The 16,866-nt window shown below is 48.9% G+C and overlaps 1 protein-coding gene and 1 long non-coding RNA gene across 5 annotated transcripts in view; one reads left to right on the forward strand and one right to left on the reverse strand.

Moving 5' to 3' along the window:
• Positions 1-16,866, forward strand: part of LOC111559428 — a 110,998-nt gene that overhangs the window by 33,508 nt on the left and 60,624 nt on the right. The window lies entirely within an intron of this gene.
• FAM107A (family with sequence similarity 107 member A) overlaps positions 3,877-16,866 on the reverse strand; it is a 53,809-nt gene continuing 40,819 nt past the window's right edge. For all 4 annotated transcript variants that reach the window (XM_006928901.5, XM_003982381.6, XM_045051763.1 and 1 more), the window contains 3 exons: positions 8,725-8,899; positions 6,996-7,152; positions 3,877-6,476 (listed from right to left, as the gene is read on the reverse strand). In XM_006928901.5, coding sequence (XP_006928963.1) covers positions 6,369-6,476; positions 6,996-7,152; positions 8,725-8,899 — 440 coding nt within the window. In that variant the 3' untranslated portion in view covers positions 3,877-6,368. The remainder of the gene's footprint in view (positions 6,477-6,995; positions 7,153-8,724; positions 8,900-16,866) is intronic.

Below are 16,866 nucleotides of genomic sequence, written 5' to 3' on the forward strand. Positions count from 1 at the left end.
GACGTGGGTTCACATCTCGCTTCCACCACCTGCTGATTGTGCGCCTTTGGGAGGTGGTTTTGCCTCTCTAAATTGTGGGATTCTTCACCTGTAAAATGGAGTAATGACAGTCCTGGGGGATTAAATGAGACAATTTATATGAAGTACTTATCCTACTCCCTGGCACAGACACTGAGTATTCAAGAAGTGTAGATACCATTATCTTTGTCACAGATGTGGAAAATGTGGTCCAGCAAGTTGTCCAGGCTTGTGACAAGTAGGGATTGTCACAGCTGGGGCTTGAATATGGGTCTGGGTACAGGATTAACCTTTTTTTTTTTTTTTTTTTTTAAATTTTTTTAGTGTTTATTTTTGAAACAGAGAGACAGAGCATGTGTGGGGAAGGGCAGAGACAGAGGGAGACACAGGATCTGAAGCAGGCTCCAGGCTCTGAGCTGTCAGCAGAGAGCCCGACGCGGGGCTCAAACCCACAGATCATGAGATCATCAGCTGAGCCAAAGTCGGACGCTTAACTGACTGAGCCACCCAGGTGCCCCAGGATTAACCTTCTTTACAGGGCAAGCCTGGGTCCATCCTGGGAGGGGAGCCCTAGCTCGCTTGACTGTTGCCAGGCAGCCCAGGAGAGTTGTCAGGGTCCTTCATTGGGAAATCCTGCTCATCTCTCTATGAGTCCTTTCTGAGAAGCAGGTGGGCACTCAGTGCCCTTTCTGGGTAAATGCCCCCTAATCATAAACTCAGATCATCATTTAACAGCTGAGATGAGGGCAAGTAGCCATTGGGAGGTACAGGCTTCTGTTCTGACAATGCCAGCAAAAGGGGCACTGTGAGGCAAGGTCCAGGTGGGAGCAGGGCAGCTGGGGTTTAATGGGTCTGGGGTCGGGTCAGGGACACTGAAATTGGCTACTCCTCAACCATTGGTCCGGTCCTGCAAGGGGGCAGGACTCCCATCACAATGGTAGGTTCTAGCATGTTGGTTGGCCACTGAGACTGGTTGGCTTTGGAGGTGGGGGCATGACATGTAGGCATTCCTCATCTCAGAACTCACATCAGTCTATGTTAGCCTGAGTCTGTTTTTATTTATTTTTGAGAGAGTGCAAGTTGGGGGGTGCACAGAGAGCAGGACAGAGGATCCAAAGTGGGCTCTGCTCTGATAGCAGAGAGCCCGGTGTGGGGCTTGAACTCACGAACAGTGAGATCATAACCTGAGCTGAAGTTGGATGCTCAACCGACTGAATCACCCAGGGCCTGTTTTTATAGGTGGAGATCAGATCCCTCAAGTTCAGACAGAAGGTCTGAAAGTGAAGGTGAAAATAGGTCCTTGTATCTCATGGCAAAAGGTTAGAATGGCATAGGGGCTCTTTCTAAGAGCAAAGTCTAGCTATATTGGAGAAAAGGCAGACTTTGCTGACAGACAGCTCTGTGGGAATCTCATCTTTCCCCAGGTATTGTTTTGTGACTTTGGCAAGTCTTTTAATTTACCCTTTTAATTTACCTAAACCTTGGTTCGTTAGTCTGCAAAATAGAATGATACTGAATTGTCATGGGCGGTAACACGCTGGCCTTCCATAAATGCAGATATCGTAACTGACACCCATTCACAACTTTTTTGTTCTAAGTTTATTTTTGAGAGAGAGAGAGAGTGTGTGTGTGGATGTGTGCACGCCAGCAAGGAAGGGGCAGAGAGAGAGGGAGAGAGAGAGAATCCCAAGCAGGCTCTGCACTGTCAGTGCAGAGTTCTACACGGGGCTCAATCTCACGAACTGTGAGATCATGACCTGAGCCAAAGTCAAGAGTTGGACACTTAGCTGACTGAGCCACTCAGGCGTCCCAGCATTCACAACTTGGTTGGTACTGTACTGTAAAGGTACTGTAAAGGTAAGCACAGACAGGGTCCTGCCCTCATGGAGCTTAGAGTGAATATAATCTCAAGTGTGGTGAGGCTGCCCCGTGAAAACTCCTGGGTTCTGAGCGCTCCCCTGGAGTACATAATCAGGGAAGAATCAGGGAAAGAGAATCAGGGGAGGAGGGTCCCTTCACCTCCTGAGGTCTTCTTTCTGTCCCCCAGGTTCTGTATTTAGCACTGGTCTGCCACTGCAGAGGGCTCTTTCCAAACCCAGACTGGGACTTGTGATCTGGCAGGCGTGAGAGAGGGCAGCCTCCTGTGAGAATGGGTTTGCTGCTCTTGTCTCTCCATTTAGGGCAGGGTCTGATGTCAGAGCTACTGCAGCAGTGCTTTCCTTCTCTAGGATCCCCAGGACTGGGTGATGGCCTGATCTCGGCCTTCAGGGATAATCTAACTCTCTGGAAGTCCAGTGGAAGTCCAGAGAGTCGTGTGTCCGGGCCACACAGCTCCAGTGTTGGTCTTATAGGCACAAAGGCGAGTAAGGCCCAGGAGTACTGTCAAAAGCCCCAGAGGCCAAAGGAAAGCTTCTGGACCAAACTGACATCTCTGGGCCAGGGTCAAAACTGTGGAGGAAGGCAGCAGGCAGGTGAGGGGGGGTGGGGTGCTGAACCTGGGAGGAGGCTGGATGTATCGCTGTGGGAGAAGGGGTTTCCCACTTATTCATTCATTCAACAAACCTTTATTGAGCACCTACTCTGTGCCCTATGCTCCATGCCCTATTTTTTAAAAAATGTTTATTTATTTATTCTGAGAGAGGGAACATGAGCATGAGCAGGAGAGGGAGAGAGAGAATCTCAAGCAGGCTGTGCACCATCAGTGCAGAACCTGATGCGGGGCTTGAACTTAGGAACCGTGAGATCATGACCTGAACTGAAATCAAGAGTGGATGCTTAATCCACTGAGCCACCCAGGAGCCCCACCCCATACCCTATTTGGCCACGGCCTTTTCTCAAAGCCATAAGTGGGATGGGGCTGGATTCTTGTCTGTGGGGCCCATTCTGCCAGATTGGCACAGGCCGGGCCACCTTCTGTCAGGGAAAGAGGAGGAAGGATGGCCATTTGGGATGCAGCAGTAAACAAGACAGAAAAAATCTGTGGCCTCATGGAGCTGACGTTATTGCTAGGAGAGACACATAAGCTAAACAAGTAAAATATGTGTTTGATGGTGACAAATGGTGAGGAGGAAAACTCAGGCAGGGAAGGAAGGGATAGGAGGGGTGTAGGAGATGTTGAAATTCAAATGGGTTGACCAAGGAGGACCTCATTTAGAAAGAGCATTAAATAAAAAAAAAAAGACTTGAAGACAGGGAGAAGACTGTATGACTCTCTGAGGAAAGAACACTCCTGGCTGGGGAACAGGAGGTGAAAAGGCACTGTGGTGGGGTGTGTGTGGTGGGCATGAGGAGGCCAGGCAGGCCGGGGCTACATGAGTGAGGTGGAGGGCAGAGGGAAGTAGGTCAGAGGTCACAAGGAGCTGGACAGGCAGGGCCTTCTAGATGGCAGGAGGGACTCTACTGAGGGCCAAGGGAGGGCTCTGTGCAGAGGCATGGTAAGACCTGCCTTAGATTTTAGCAGGATCATTTTGGCTGCTCTCTCGAGACTAGGCTGTAGGGGAAGGGCAGAAGCAGGGAGACCAGTAAGGAGGAGGCCACTGCAGTAATCCAAACGTTTTGTTTCCCACCGTGCTCCTGGCACACAGCATACTTCCTGGCACAGAGCAGGCACTCAGCAAATCCTTACTGAATGATGTGTGAATTAATGATGCCCAAATGGTGCGTGGGCTATGTGGAGAAGATATAGAAAAACAGATCTCAGGCATTGATTGCTGTTGGAGATCCTAATCTAATTGGTTTCTAATGGGAAAGAGGTATCTGGATTTTCAGTACAGTCTGTTGGTAATGCTGGGCATCGGGGCTGGCCTTCTGTGTCAGGAATATTCTAGCTGCAAGTAACAGAGACTGACCAACAATGGCTCAAACCAAGAGTTTTCTTTTTATTTACAGTTATATTCTGGAGGAGGATGACTGCTGGCATCGGCTTGGTCAAATGATAGGGTCAGTGTCTCTGACATTGTCTTGGCTTTTCTCTCATTGTAGCAAGATGGCTGTTGTGGCTCCAGGCATCACATCCTCAATCAAGGCAGGAAGAATGGAGGGGCGGGGAGGTGTTACCCATGTCTGCCTCTTTTATCAGAGAAACAAGCTTTCCCAGAAGCTCCTGTAGACTTTCTCTTAAATTTCACTGGCGCACCTGGTCACATGTCACCCCCAGCTGCAAAGGAGGCTGGAACAGTGGGAATTGGGATTTACAACCTCTACAGTGGGAGGAAGCTAGGGAGAAGGGGTTGGGACTGACCACTGGGGAGTGGACGAGGGTGTCTGCTATGGCTCCGCGGGATGACGTGGTGCTTGAGGTCCTTCTACTTCCGGGACTTTGTCTCCATGCAGCACCTCTGGGGACTAGTGAGTGGTCTCTCAGTGGACCACTGAGAGAATCCAAGCATTCTCCCCAGAGGGGCCTACTCCACCCTAGATGCTCTGTCTTTTCTTCATATGTCTGAACGGCACATAGACCACTGGTGGAGACTTCTTTGGGGAAAATGGTGGTCTTTATTTGGGGGTTTTGCTTTAGCATAGCTCTCGCCTGGCAGGCGTCTAAAATAGCATCACCATGTTCTCACTAAGACACTCACATTCAAGACCCTTTTAGAGCCCAGCTTACACACACGCAGACAGCATGTCTGTATTTACACTGGCCCTGGCACCCCACCCAGGAAGAAGGCTGCGTCTTTGGTCATCCTTAAACCACTCAGGTAGGAGTAAGACCAGGATGACCCCTTTCCCCCCGAACGTCCCACTTTTGGTCCAAGAATGAAATAGGATTCCTGTGGCAGCTTTTTCCGGCAGTTTTGGGGGGGTAGGCGAAAGGAAATGCTTTTTTAGCACTGCCCTAGCACCTTAAATGATGGGTCTGCAAAGCCAGAGGCAGGGAAAAGCAGGGCTGGTTTATTCTATAAATCTTTCAGAATGGGATAGAGGCAAAAGGTTAAAACATTTGGTCTCGTATGGGGAGGAGTTTTTAGGAAGAACGGCTGAGTTCACTGAGGCCGGTTTGGGTGGTAGAGACCACGTAGAGAGTGGGCGCAGAGGCTGGAAATGGGGACTCAAAGGAGCCAGTCTGTAAGGGTAGCAGTGGGGTCTTCAAACCACGGTTTGTATTTCCAGAAGCCCACTGGAAATCACTGTATATTTGTTCTCCATAGGCTTCAGGAAAAGGTAAAACAGAAACAATTTTTTTTTTTTTTTTTTTTTTGGCCAGAATTACACCAAAACAACGTGGTAAGAAAATGCAGATTGGCAATTATATACATCTCCAGTGACAACGACAGTTATATAACCGACACAATTTGCTAGGCAAATGTCTTCCCAGGCCTGGGGTCCCTGGAATGGGGTGGGCAATAAGGAGCCCTTGGGGCTCCACAGTCAGGGTAGGGAACCCCCAGGGCAAAGGTTCATGGCAATTGGGGGGGCAGAGGTGGCTTCAGGGATGATGTTTCCAGTATTTACCAGCCCCTGGCTGCTCGAGCCTGCAGCCTAGGGGTCAGACCAGCAGCCTAGGAGCTTGTGAGACATGCAGAGTCCCAGCCCCCACCCCATATCTACTGAGTCGGAAGCCGTATTGTAACAAGATCCCCAGTGATTTGTAGGCACAATAAAGTTTGAGAAGCACTGTTCTAGACTTCTGGGAGCAGGAAGGCTGCAGCCCTGGTTAGATGTGGTTACAAGGCCCAGGCAGGGAGGCTGCGGAGAGGAGAAAACAAAAGCATGGGTGTGGGGGAAGCTGGCAAACTCTAAGAAGCCGTCCTGGTTAGTACTCTTGCAACCTGGCATCACATGACCCCCAAGGCCACCTTGTGGGCTACCCTGCCCTTCATCACCGAGGACAGATACCCTTGAACCATATTCCCCTCAGCTGGCTTTCAAGGCAGGTGTTCTGAGATGCTCTACTTAGCTGCCCCACACCTGGCTGCAGGTAAAACCCCAGTCAAGGACGTTTTCTGAGACCTGGGAGCTGGGCTGCCCAGAGAAGCAGGGCCCCATGGGGCCTGGGCAAAATGGAGGGCTGGTCAGGCCAAAGAGGTGCCTGTCTCTCCTTATTCAATTCTGCCAGAAAGATCTCCCTAGAGCTCAGAAGCCCCTTCAAGGAGAAGTGCCTTGGGAAAGTTTCCCCCGCAGTAGCTTCCTCTTGGAGCAGAAGCAGTGAGTGCTGAGAAGGAAAAGCCTGGGTCCCAGCTTTTGGTGGGCGGGAAGGAGGGCCCAGGCCCTCTGGCGCATTTTTACAAGAGCAAGCATGAACATCGCAGAAGTCCCCAGGCTTGGGGCCAGGAATGCTAGATACAGAAGGGCTGGAGGAGGGTGTGGGGGCCAGGGGTGGGCGGCGCGGGCTGGAGTTTCAACAGCCTGCTCTACAGCGCTCTCTCTTCACTGGTCAGCGTGGTGATTCTCCGCAGGTTTTCCCTGACTTTGATAAATTCGGGGGCGTGTTCCTCTTCCTTTTCTGGTGGTTTTTCCAGCTGAAGGAGAGAAGAAGCAGACGTGTGAAGTGAGTGGGGCTAGGGGAATTTCTGTTCCCCAAAACCAGTGTTTGGGCCAAGGATTCTCTCTGGGGAAACAGAACCGGGGATCAGTCTTGCCACCAGCCTAGTAGCTGGAGCGACAGAGCCTGAGACTGCATTCTCCCTGTGAAGCCCAGTGCAAACTGTTTGCCTCACCTGGGCCTCAGGATGCTCATCTCTAAAATGGGAATGCCACCTGGCTCACAGGCAGGTGTGAGAATGAAATCAGGATCCGGCATGCACTAGATTGGGCTGATCAAGAAACTGAGGTTCAGAGAAGGGAAGCCACTGGCTCAAAGCCACACAGCAAAGTGCATGGCAGAGTGAGGACTCAGGCCAGCGGTGGACTGCTGGTTTAGTCCTCATTTTGTCTCATCTCCTCCCTCTCACCAGTGGTGGCCACATGCAGACGTCCTCCCTGGGCCAGGAGACAGTCTTGTAGGAGGCTTGGGCCAGGGCTGGGTGCTCCCCACCCACCTGGTTCAGCCTCTGCTGCCGTCTCAGCAACTCCTGCTCAAAGGGGCACTGCAGCCGCTTGGCTTCTAGCTCTTCCTTCTTCTTCTTGATGAGCTGGTTCCGCCTGCGGTGCTCCAGGACTCGCTGCAGCTCCGGCTTGCTGTCCACGCCCAGGCCCCTGGTGCAGAGCGCGGAACTTGTCAGGAGACCTCAACTCCACACGCCCCCTGCCCCCAACCAGTCTCAGGGTTGCACCCGCTAGTGACACCAACCTATACCCTCCTGGCAGCCTGGGAGGTGGAACCATTCCTGGCCCATTATACAGAGATGGGAAATGAGGCTCCTAGAACTTAAGACACCTGTCCAAGTCACAGCCACAAAGGGGCTGAGCGATGAGCCCACAAAGGGGCACCCAGGCCTGTCTGACTGCAGAGACCAAGTTTTATATTATTTCTGGTTATGTTCTCAGGATAAGTGTTCTAGAGGTGGGATTCCTGGGTCAGACTCTTTTAAAAGATTTTGGATACACATTTCCATCTGCCTGTTAGGAAAGGTTATTCAATTTATACTCTGTCATCAGTGTCCGAGAGCATCTATCTCTCCCCACCATTACCATCTAGTCTTTTTTTATTTGAGAATCTGGTAGGCAAGAAATAATATCTGGTTTTCATTTGTGTGCCTCTGATTATTAGTTCTTTTGTGAACTAACTATACCTATATTTTGTTCATTTTACCCTTATGGATTTATAAGTAATATGTACATGTTAATTTTTTATCTGTATTTATATTGCAGGTGTTTCCTTGATCTGTCTTTAGGCTTTTAAAAAATTGTGGTGGTGTTTGTTGACATTAAAAGGGATGACTCTAAGAAAAACATCTGGAGAAAATGCACAAGATATACTAAGGAGGAAAAAAAGAATCCACGGAGGATACACACAGCTGTAAATAGAATGAAAATCATAGCCCTAGCCAATCCCATAACAGGCCAGGAGAGGGAGCTGCAGAGACGCCGCTGCCTTCCTCCTGGTACTAGTGAGCTGGGAGGTATTTCCCAGGCCGCCTCCACATTCCCTCAGTTACTGAGTCCTGGCCCTGCCACCTCGAGCCTGTCTCTTTCATTGCATCCCTGGCCTCCCTGCTCCACTCATGCCCCCTCTGTGGTTGTGACACCCCTGCTTGAGACCCTTTCCAGGTCAACACATCTCCTCTGACCAACCTCAAAATCTATGCTCCAAACACCCTGAGCTACTTGTGTTTCCTGTCTGTTTGCACATGCCCTTCCCTTTCCTAGGAACAGACTTCCTTCCACTAGCAGACTCCCACCTCCTAGTCTGGCTGACTCCTGCCCACCCTTCAGGCTTTAGCTGAGGCATCCTCTCCTCTCTGGGGTCACCCTGGACCTCTCCTAGTTGCCTCTTCTGAGGTTCCGGGCCCATTTATGCCCCCCTCATACCACCTGGTTATGCATAAGGGCAGGACTGGGCTCTGGACACAGTGTCTGGCACATAGTAGGTGCTCAGTAAATATAGGTGGAGGGCAGGCATGAAGTGGGTAGCTGGGAGGGAAAGCAGGCCTTTTGGGGATTACTGGGGACTAGAACTTCACGGTTTCTGCAGTGACTGTGGGGTACCCTCTGCCCTCCTCAGCCTCTAGGAGACCCAGCACTACCATTAGCCATGTCTTCCACAAGGGGCACCTCCTCAAGCTGCAGCAGGCCCACTGGGCTGAGGCAGCCGAGCTCCGTTCCTACCTTCTGTGGTTCATGAGCAGCTCTCGGTGCAGCTCCTGGTGGCTCCGGGACGCCTTCACAGGGTTCAGCAGCTTCTTGGGCTTGATGAGCTCTGGGTTCCACTCTCTGTACTCGGGCCGGGCCATCAGGCCCCCGATGTCTGCCCGCTCCCTCTGGATCTCCGAGTACATTGACGCTGTAGAGACAGGCAAGGGGGCTGGTCAGAAGGGGGTCCACAGTCTCATGCATCCCCGTGGGGCACAGTTGGAGGGCAAAGGTTTCCATGCTAGATGGACTTCAGTCATCTGCTGCTGTACCGTCACGGGCAGACTACCTGACCTTCTGAGCCTTGGTGTCCTCATTTTCAAGATGGAAATAATTGAACCTAGGCACAGGGTTGTTGGAAGGATTGGAGGTGATGTTTGCAAAGCGGGCTGTAGGGGTAAAATGATCCTGGGTTACAAAATACAGGTTGACACATGCATATGTTTTTAGCCTGACTTTGGAGAAAACAATATCCTATAAAAAGAATTAGGAGTTTCTGTTTTTCAGGGAGCTTTTATCAGAAAAAGAAAAAAAATATTTAAAAAGAGCAGTATATATTTGTTAAATTTCGATAAAGGGTAGTGATCAAAAGAACACATCGCCCCTTATTGTCCAGTTTCCCTATTCCTTCTTCCAAATTCTCTGTGGAAGTGTCCATCTGTGCACGTTCTCCAGATCAAAGAGGAGAGTATGAAATCCCAGGATGGCTGTGTCTCTAATTACAAAGTGATGGTTGTCACCTTCAATGCAGATATCTGGTTTCTTGATGGCCTTACTTCTACCACAGCAGCTTAAAATTTGTCAGTTTACCTGAAATTCAGGCAGAGGGGCTCCCTCCTCTACAAGCTGGCTGTGTATCCTTGAAATGCCCAAAACCAAGCAAGCGTGTGTGCCTGTGTGTGCGTGTGTGTGCATGTGAGAGAGAGAGAGAGGGGGACAGAGACAGAGAGACAGAGAAAGACTTCTTAAGGAAAAGTCTCAACAGGGGACACCTGGGTGGCTCAGTTGGTTAAGCGATCAACTCTTGGTTTCGGCTCAGGTCATTCATTACCTCACAGTTCATGAGTTTGAGCCTCTCATCGGGCTCTGTGCTGTTAGCACAGATCCCGCTTGGGATTCTCTCTCTCTTTCTCTCTCTGCCCCTCCCTGGCTTGTTCTCCCCTCCACCACCAAATAAATAAACTTTAAAAAGCTTAAAAAAATGTCTCAATGGGATGACACGTCCTGGCATGGACGTTAGCTTCTTGTAGTAATTAAAGTGAAAATTGAGGCATTGGCTCTGCTCCCTTCATGAATCCTGCTTTCCTGAGTTTGGGCCTCTACTATATGCCAAGCTCTAGTAGTGTCTGGTCTGGTACGTACTAGGTACTCAGTAAATATGTTGGTAATTGACAATTAAACTTTTGAGATTGTACAGATGAGGAAACTGAGTCTCAGAGACGTTGGTCCTGGGGACCCAGTGCCTTAAGTCATGTGGTTTTCATGTGGCAATTAAGGGGAGTGTGTTCCCTCTTCACGCACAAGGCTCAGTCCCCTCTCTTGAGGACCACCATGTTGCTTAGGGATAGACCCTCAATTCTCTCTCACTGTCCCTCCCACTGAGAAGTGGATGAAAGCCATTCTCTGGTGAGTGGGGTTTTATGGACAAACAGGAGTTCTCCAAGTGAATTAGATAGGGATGGTGGTTTGTGCATATTACCTGCCTGGAAGTAGGTAATAGCTCAGTGGGGTTGGAAAATACCGGAGGAGGGGGTTTTATAGGGTGTAAATTGCAAGGCGACATGTCTGGGAGCATAGGCATCAAAGGGGAAATTATGTTTTGCGAATGGTGGCTCGCCAGACACATGTTTGGCATTTCTATTATTACCCATTTCAGGGTGTTATTCAGAGGATTAAGTGAGACCACGTTTGTTGCGGTGCTGTGTAAACTGGAAAAAGTGTTAATTGTTACAAGATATTTTGGAAGTAGCCAGATGAAGTGTCAGAGCATAAAAACATATCTGCTAATTTTTTTTCTTGAATTCACATTCTCAGAACTGTTTCTAAAATGAGAATGCTAATTAATTCCCCTTCTCTTTTTCATAAGGCTGTTTGTTTTCAGGTTATATCCTTCCCAACTCTTTGGTTTTTGAAAGTTGTGGTAGTATTTGAAAGTTAGTTAAAAATAGATACTTGACAAAATAAACAGTTGGCTGTATTAACTCCCTCATCTTTTAAAAATGTGGATGTTTTCCTTTTTTTTTTTTAAGTAAACTCTGTGCCCAACGTGGGGCTTGAGCTCACGACCCCAAGATCAAGAATCGTATGCTGTACAGACTGAGCCAGCCAGACACCCCTAAAAGATGTGGATATTTTCTCAGTCTGCGAGTTTCAGTTGTCTGGGAACTGATGCTTTAGAACACCTTGCTCCAGATTGCAATTTGAGGAGTTTTTTCCCCTTCTGCTGCCACTCCTGTTCCCAAGTCCCACCAATCCTTTATCTGAGCGGTTTTCAGCTTTACTCTTTACTTCCTGTGTCCTCAGCTCTCAGCCTATACAGGCTGTTATCACACCACACTGCTGTAGGTCCTTGACTATTCATCCTGCCTCTGTCCCTTTGTGTGCCAAGCCTTCCAGAACTCCACAATTTTCATCAGCCACACCATCTCTAAAATAACGAACTCTATTGTCTGTTACCAAAGCCATAAAGCAGGAAACAAATAAGTTGTATAACTTTAGGAAAGGAGAGGGCAAATTAATTTGCTTAAGATATCACTATTGACCCAGAATTCCCAAGTGGATTAACAGAAAAGCATTTGGAACCAATGAGAGCATTCAATAATGTGGCCAGATACAAAGTAAGTACACAAAACCAAGAGCTCCTGCATAACAGGAATGACCAGGGAGAAAGGACACAATAAAAGCATTCATTTATTCTACAATATATTTTGAGTTCCTACAATTTTCCAGGTATGGTGATAGACACTGGACACACAGGGGTGAACTAAGCAAACACCAGTTCCTGCTTTCCCAGAGTGGACATTCTATTAGGGAGGCACACAGTAAACACATACACAAACCAGTAAAAATAAATGATTGCAAATTTCCAGGAGCCCACTGAAGGAACCAGGGGGCCTGGATAGAGACTAACAGGAAAACCCATCTTCAGTCAGGTGCACAGGGAGGGTCTCTCTGAGGAGGTGACATTTAAGATCTGAGGGTTGAGAAGAAGGAGGGGGGCTGTTTGGGGCAGAAGGAACAGCATGTGTGACTCATGTACCTTGAACAAGCTTGGTCTGTTCGGGGAACAAAAAAGCATAGTGTGTATGGAGTGGTGTGAGTGAGCGACAGGGAGAGTGTTTGGTGTGAGGGTGGACGGGTGGGTTCAAGTCAGGGAAAGATCGCATCTCATTCGATTTTTAAAAAGGTCATTCTCTCTGGTGTCGGGGCGGGGGGGAAACTGTCAGCAGGTTTTGGGAAATTTTTGTACGACTTTGGTTTCTTTCACTTCCAACAGGCACTCTCTGCCTTTCCCTCCTGTTAAATTCCAGAGGAAAAACATCTTATTGGCTAGGCTGAGAATCTTCACCCCATAGGTCATCAGCCAGCCAATGGGCTGGCTCCCCCCCCCCCCCCCCAGGCCCTACTGCAACAGCAGGGCTCTTTTAGGTTGAGTCTTGCTTAGAAGAGGGGGCCCTGCATATTATTATAGCCAGTCTTGCACCCAGGTCCAACCAGTGACCAGCTCCAGGCTTTTTTTTTTTTTTTTTTTTTTTTTTAGTGAAAATCAGCATTTCATTTTTTTAGTGAAATCAGCATTTAGCTGTGGGGGATGGTGTCTTCCTGAGGCTAGAGTAGTGCGGTGGTTCAGGCAGGGGATCCTGAAGGATGTGGCTGGTTCTTCAGACGGGAATGCAGGCTGGGAAAACAGCTGCCTTTTCCCGTTAGTGTGCCCAGCTCCAATCTGTGGACACACGTGTGGGGGCCCTCCAGGGCTTAGAGAGCTGCTGAGATAGCCTGCCTGCCTTTTAGTTTAATTAAAAGAGGTCCCCCGTGTAGAAGAGCCTCACATAGGTGCTGGAACAACAGAGGCTGCTTAACAAAGCCCAGATGCTAGGCCAAGAAAATACTGGCCGCCCTGGGGGTCAGTTGGGCCTCCGGAGCAGAGGTGGGGGTCCAATCCCACGGCTGCTCTGGCCAGGTCTCTCAGGTAGCTGGGATCCTGAGAGATCAGAGACTTTCAGGGAAGTGGCCATGATGGGGCAGAGTGTTAGGTGGTCTCTGAAAAGACAGAGATGAATACCCAAAGGAAGAGGAACAGGCTAATGGAGAAGAAAGTTAAATGGCTAGTGAATATCTTTCAGTGGTTGTCAAAGAAATGCAGAATGAAGCTTAGGTGTATGGACACTGAAGCCTTGTGGACCTGGATTTGGATGTTGGCTCTACCTCTTCTTAGCCTTGGACGAGTTTACCTCTCCTCTGCAGCAGGAGTCCACAAACTAAGCGTTTGGACCAAATTCAAACGCTGGAACACAGCCATGCCCACTCGATACTTACTGTCTATGTGGCTGCTTTCTGCTACAAGAGCAGAGTCCAGAAGGTGCAACAGCTGCTCTTGTTTAGCACCCTTCTTCATGACGTTGTTGCAAAATAAATGAGGGGATACATGCATGGTGCTTGGCGAGTGCCTAGCACAGAGTTGAGGACTCAGTAAGTGCTGCTTATCTGGGCAGCGAAATACAGCAAGGCAGGTTGTGCACTGTGCGACTCTAGGGCCTCACTCCTGTAAATTAAACTAGGAATGGAGCCCCCAGAATTGCACAGGGTGGCCATCCCATTAGTTGTTATCAACGATTACTACTAATAAATCCCAGTCCAAGTCTTGGATGGAGCTTTCTCATCCTCTTTAAAAACTGCACTGATTCAATCAGTGGCTCTTAACCCTGGCTGCATATGGGCATCACTAGAGGAACTTATATATATAGTGATGAAATTTATATCTATATCTATATCTATATAGGTATATATAGATATAAACTTCATCACATCTTTATATATATATAAAATAAATACATATATAAAATAAACTTTATATACAAAATAAATAAACTTAAATATATATATTTATTTTTTTATTTATTATAATATATATAATATAAAAATATATTATATTTTTGTATTTATTATAAGTTTATTTATTTTGAAACAGAGAGAAGGGGGAGAGAGAATTCCAAGCAGGCTCCACGCTGTCAGCGCAGAGCCTGATGCAGGGCTCATCTCACAAACCGTGAGATCATGATCTGAGCCAAAAATCAAGAGTTGGACGCTTAACCAACTGAGCCACCCAGACAGCCTCATCAGGGGAAGTTTTAAAGATACCAATGCCTGGCGGCACCTGGGTGGCTTAGTCGGGTTAAACGTCCGACTTCGGCTCAGGTCATGATCTCACAGTTTGTGAGTTCGAGCCCCGCATCGGGCTCTGTGCTATCATTTCAGAGCCTGGAGCCAGCTTCAGATTCTGTGTCTCCTTCTCTCTCTTCCCCTTCCCCACTCATGCTCTGTCTCTCTCTGTCTCCCCAAAAATGAATAAATGTTAAAAAAAAAGATACCAATGCGTGAGTTGCACCCCAGGGATTCCAATTTAATTGGCCTGGGAGGCAGCTTGGCCTTTGGTATTATAAAAAGCTCCCCAAGTGATTCCAGTAGTCAACCATCTTTGTAAACTGTGGAGTTAAAAAAAAAAAAAAATCAATGTTCGCTTTGGCGTGAATGATTTCAGCTGACTGACTGACCTGGTTATCAAGGGTAGGTCTGGTTAAGGTCATAGTTCTTAGCAGCTGTGTGACCTTGGATGGGTCTTTAAACTCGAGGACCCTCCTCCTCTGTAAAATCATGATGCTGTGAAGACTGGCTGAGCTGGGCAGGGGCAGATGCACCCAGTAGGTGACAGTTAAATTGAGTGTCTTGCATGACCACAAGATGGGCCAGTAATTCTTGCTTACTCCTCAGACTATGGGACTGACTTCATCCCTGGGGGCAGGGTGGAGCGGGTAGTAATAGGTCAGGGGAGAGATGGGGAGCTTCTCCCTGGTTCTTCCCTGGTTCTTCTGATAACCCAAGAGGTCCCACAGCTTTCCCCCAGGGGCTCTGTGGACACCAGCCCCACACCAGGCAAGGCTCAGCTGGCATCACTCACTACTCCCAGGGTGAGCTCAGCAACCGCTGGGGCGTGCCTGGCTAATGTTAGCGTGGTGGCTTTGAAATCAAGCAATGGTGCCCACCCTGACCACGGAAGAGCAATGAGGAGAGACTGAAGGGAAGTGACAGCGATGGAGACTCAGTTCCTAGGTCATCCTGAGACCTGCAGCACACTAAACTGTTGAAGGCTTTAATGTCCTCTTCTTCTGCCTCTCTGCCCTTGTGGCTCTGGTTCTGTCTCTGATGGCATCAGTTATAACAAATGACATGTGAGCCACTAAAGCAGCGCGGTTAAGGCAATGTTTTGGTGGAGACAGACTGGGTTTGAATCACGGAGGCTCCCCTTACTTGCTGTGTGACCTTGGGAAAATACCTTAACCTCTCTGAGCCTCTGTTCAGTGGGGGAGAATGGCAATACCTACTCGTGGGGCTGTTTGGAGGGTGAAGTGATGTCATGTGCATGATGTGGTTGGCCCACGTCTGGCAGAGGGATGCTCACAGAAGGCAAACTATGGCTCTCCTTTCCTGAGGGGAGCTGTGATCAGCAAACATTTGGTGAGGGCTCATTCACCTGCATCTGGACCTCATCATTGCCCCGGGAGGCAGTCAGCGGTACTGTGCTATTGTTCCCATTTTGTAGATAGGAAAACTGAGGCTGAAAGAGGCCAAGCTACTTGTCTCAAGATACACAGAATAAATGGCAAAGATGGGACCTTTAGACTCCAAATTCAGTGCTTTTTCTCCCATGCTCTTGTGTTGTCATCCAGGTACAAAGTGTCTTTCAGTTAACAAAGCAGGTTTACATCCCTTTTCCCTTTCTGGATACTCAAGAAACCCAATGAAGAGGCAGTGTGAGCCCACTTTATAGATGAGAAAATGGAGGCCTGCTAACTGGAGAACTCGTAGCCCAACTGAAATACAAACTTACTGGGGGAGCCCCAGCCCGGTCCCGGCAGCTTTGAGCTGGAGCCAGAATGCACAGGTCTGTCTGCCCAGGGGCTGGTCTTTGTTTAGGAGGGGACTAGGGGTGTTGCTCAGTCTTCACTCTTCCACCCGCCCTCCCCGCACTCTGGTTCCTCATTACCATTCAGAACACACCTGGGGCCTTCTTGGTTCAACATTTCAAGAGGTGGAAGGACAGAGGAGAACTTTTTAAATAACCACTGGCAAAGGAGAAAGAGGCATTCAGTGAGAATGATAAGCCTGGCCACTAGATTTCCCAGCCCTTCTTGCTCTTTTCCCTCCCGAGAGGGAAAGTGCCCATTTGTGTTTCACCAGTCAGTGACCAAAGAACAGTGTTTATGGGAGCCACCTCCAGATCCACCAGAAGCCTGTGGCCGATGCCTAGAATCAGAGCTACTTGTCCATTCGGATGCAATCTCCCCACCCCACGGGAAAATGGCTCAAAAGTCCTAAACATTTTGCCTTGGGTCCACTATGACCTCCTAGTTTGCGAGCAGAAGATCTGGGTGGGCATTCAGGGTTTTGAGTCAATTCCATAGCGGAGTCTAGAGCTGGCCATGGAAGGTCCTTAGCAAGGTTGGTGCAGTGTGTTATGCAAGGAAAAAGTGTCAGCAGACCAGATATTCCTGCTAGCCCATCAGTGCATGACACCAGCCATTCCACTTGGAATACGCCTCCAGGGGGACGATCCGGCAGGTACTTACCATCAGCGGAGCTAAGAGCCACTCAGGATCCAAGCCACTGAAGACACAGGTACCCCGTGCTGCCTCACAGCAGCGGTGTGTGTGTGGGGGTGGGGGGGACCAGCCAGGTTTGGCAGCATTTCCAAAAACTGATGCACTGTAGCCCCTGATTTCCAGCAATCTCAGACTTGCCTCTTTTGCAAAGTGCTAAAGCCAAGTTCCCCGGAAAGGCAGGCAGTTCACATGTTAACGTGCACCATGTGTCACATATCCTGCTAAGCCCCTCACAGCCATA

Source organism: Felis catus, chromosome A2, assembly GCF_018350175.1.
Source record: "Felis catus isolate Fca126 chromosome A2, F.catus_Fca126_mat1.0, whole genome shotgun sequence".
Classification (NCBI taxonomy): domain Eukaryota; kingdom Metazoa; phylum Chordata; class Mammalia; order Carnivora; family Felidae; genus Felis; species Felis catus.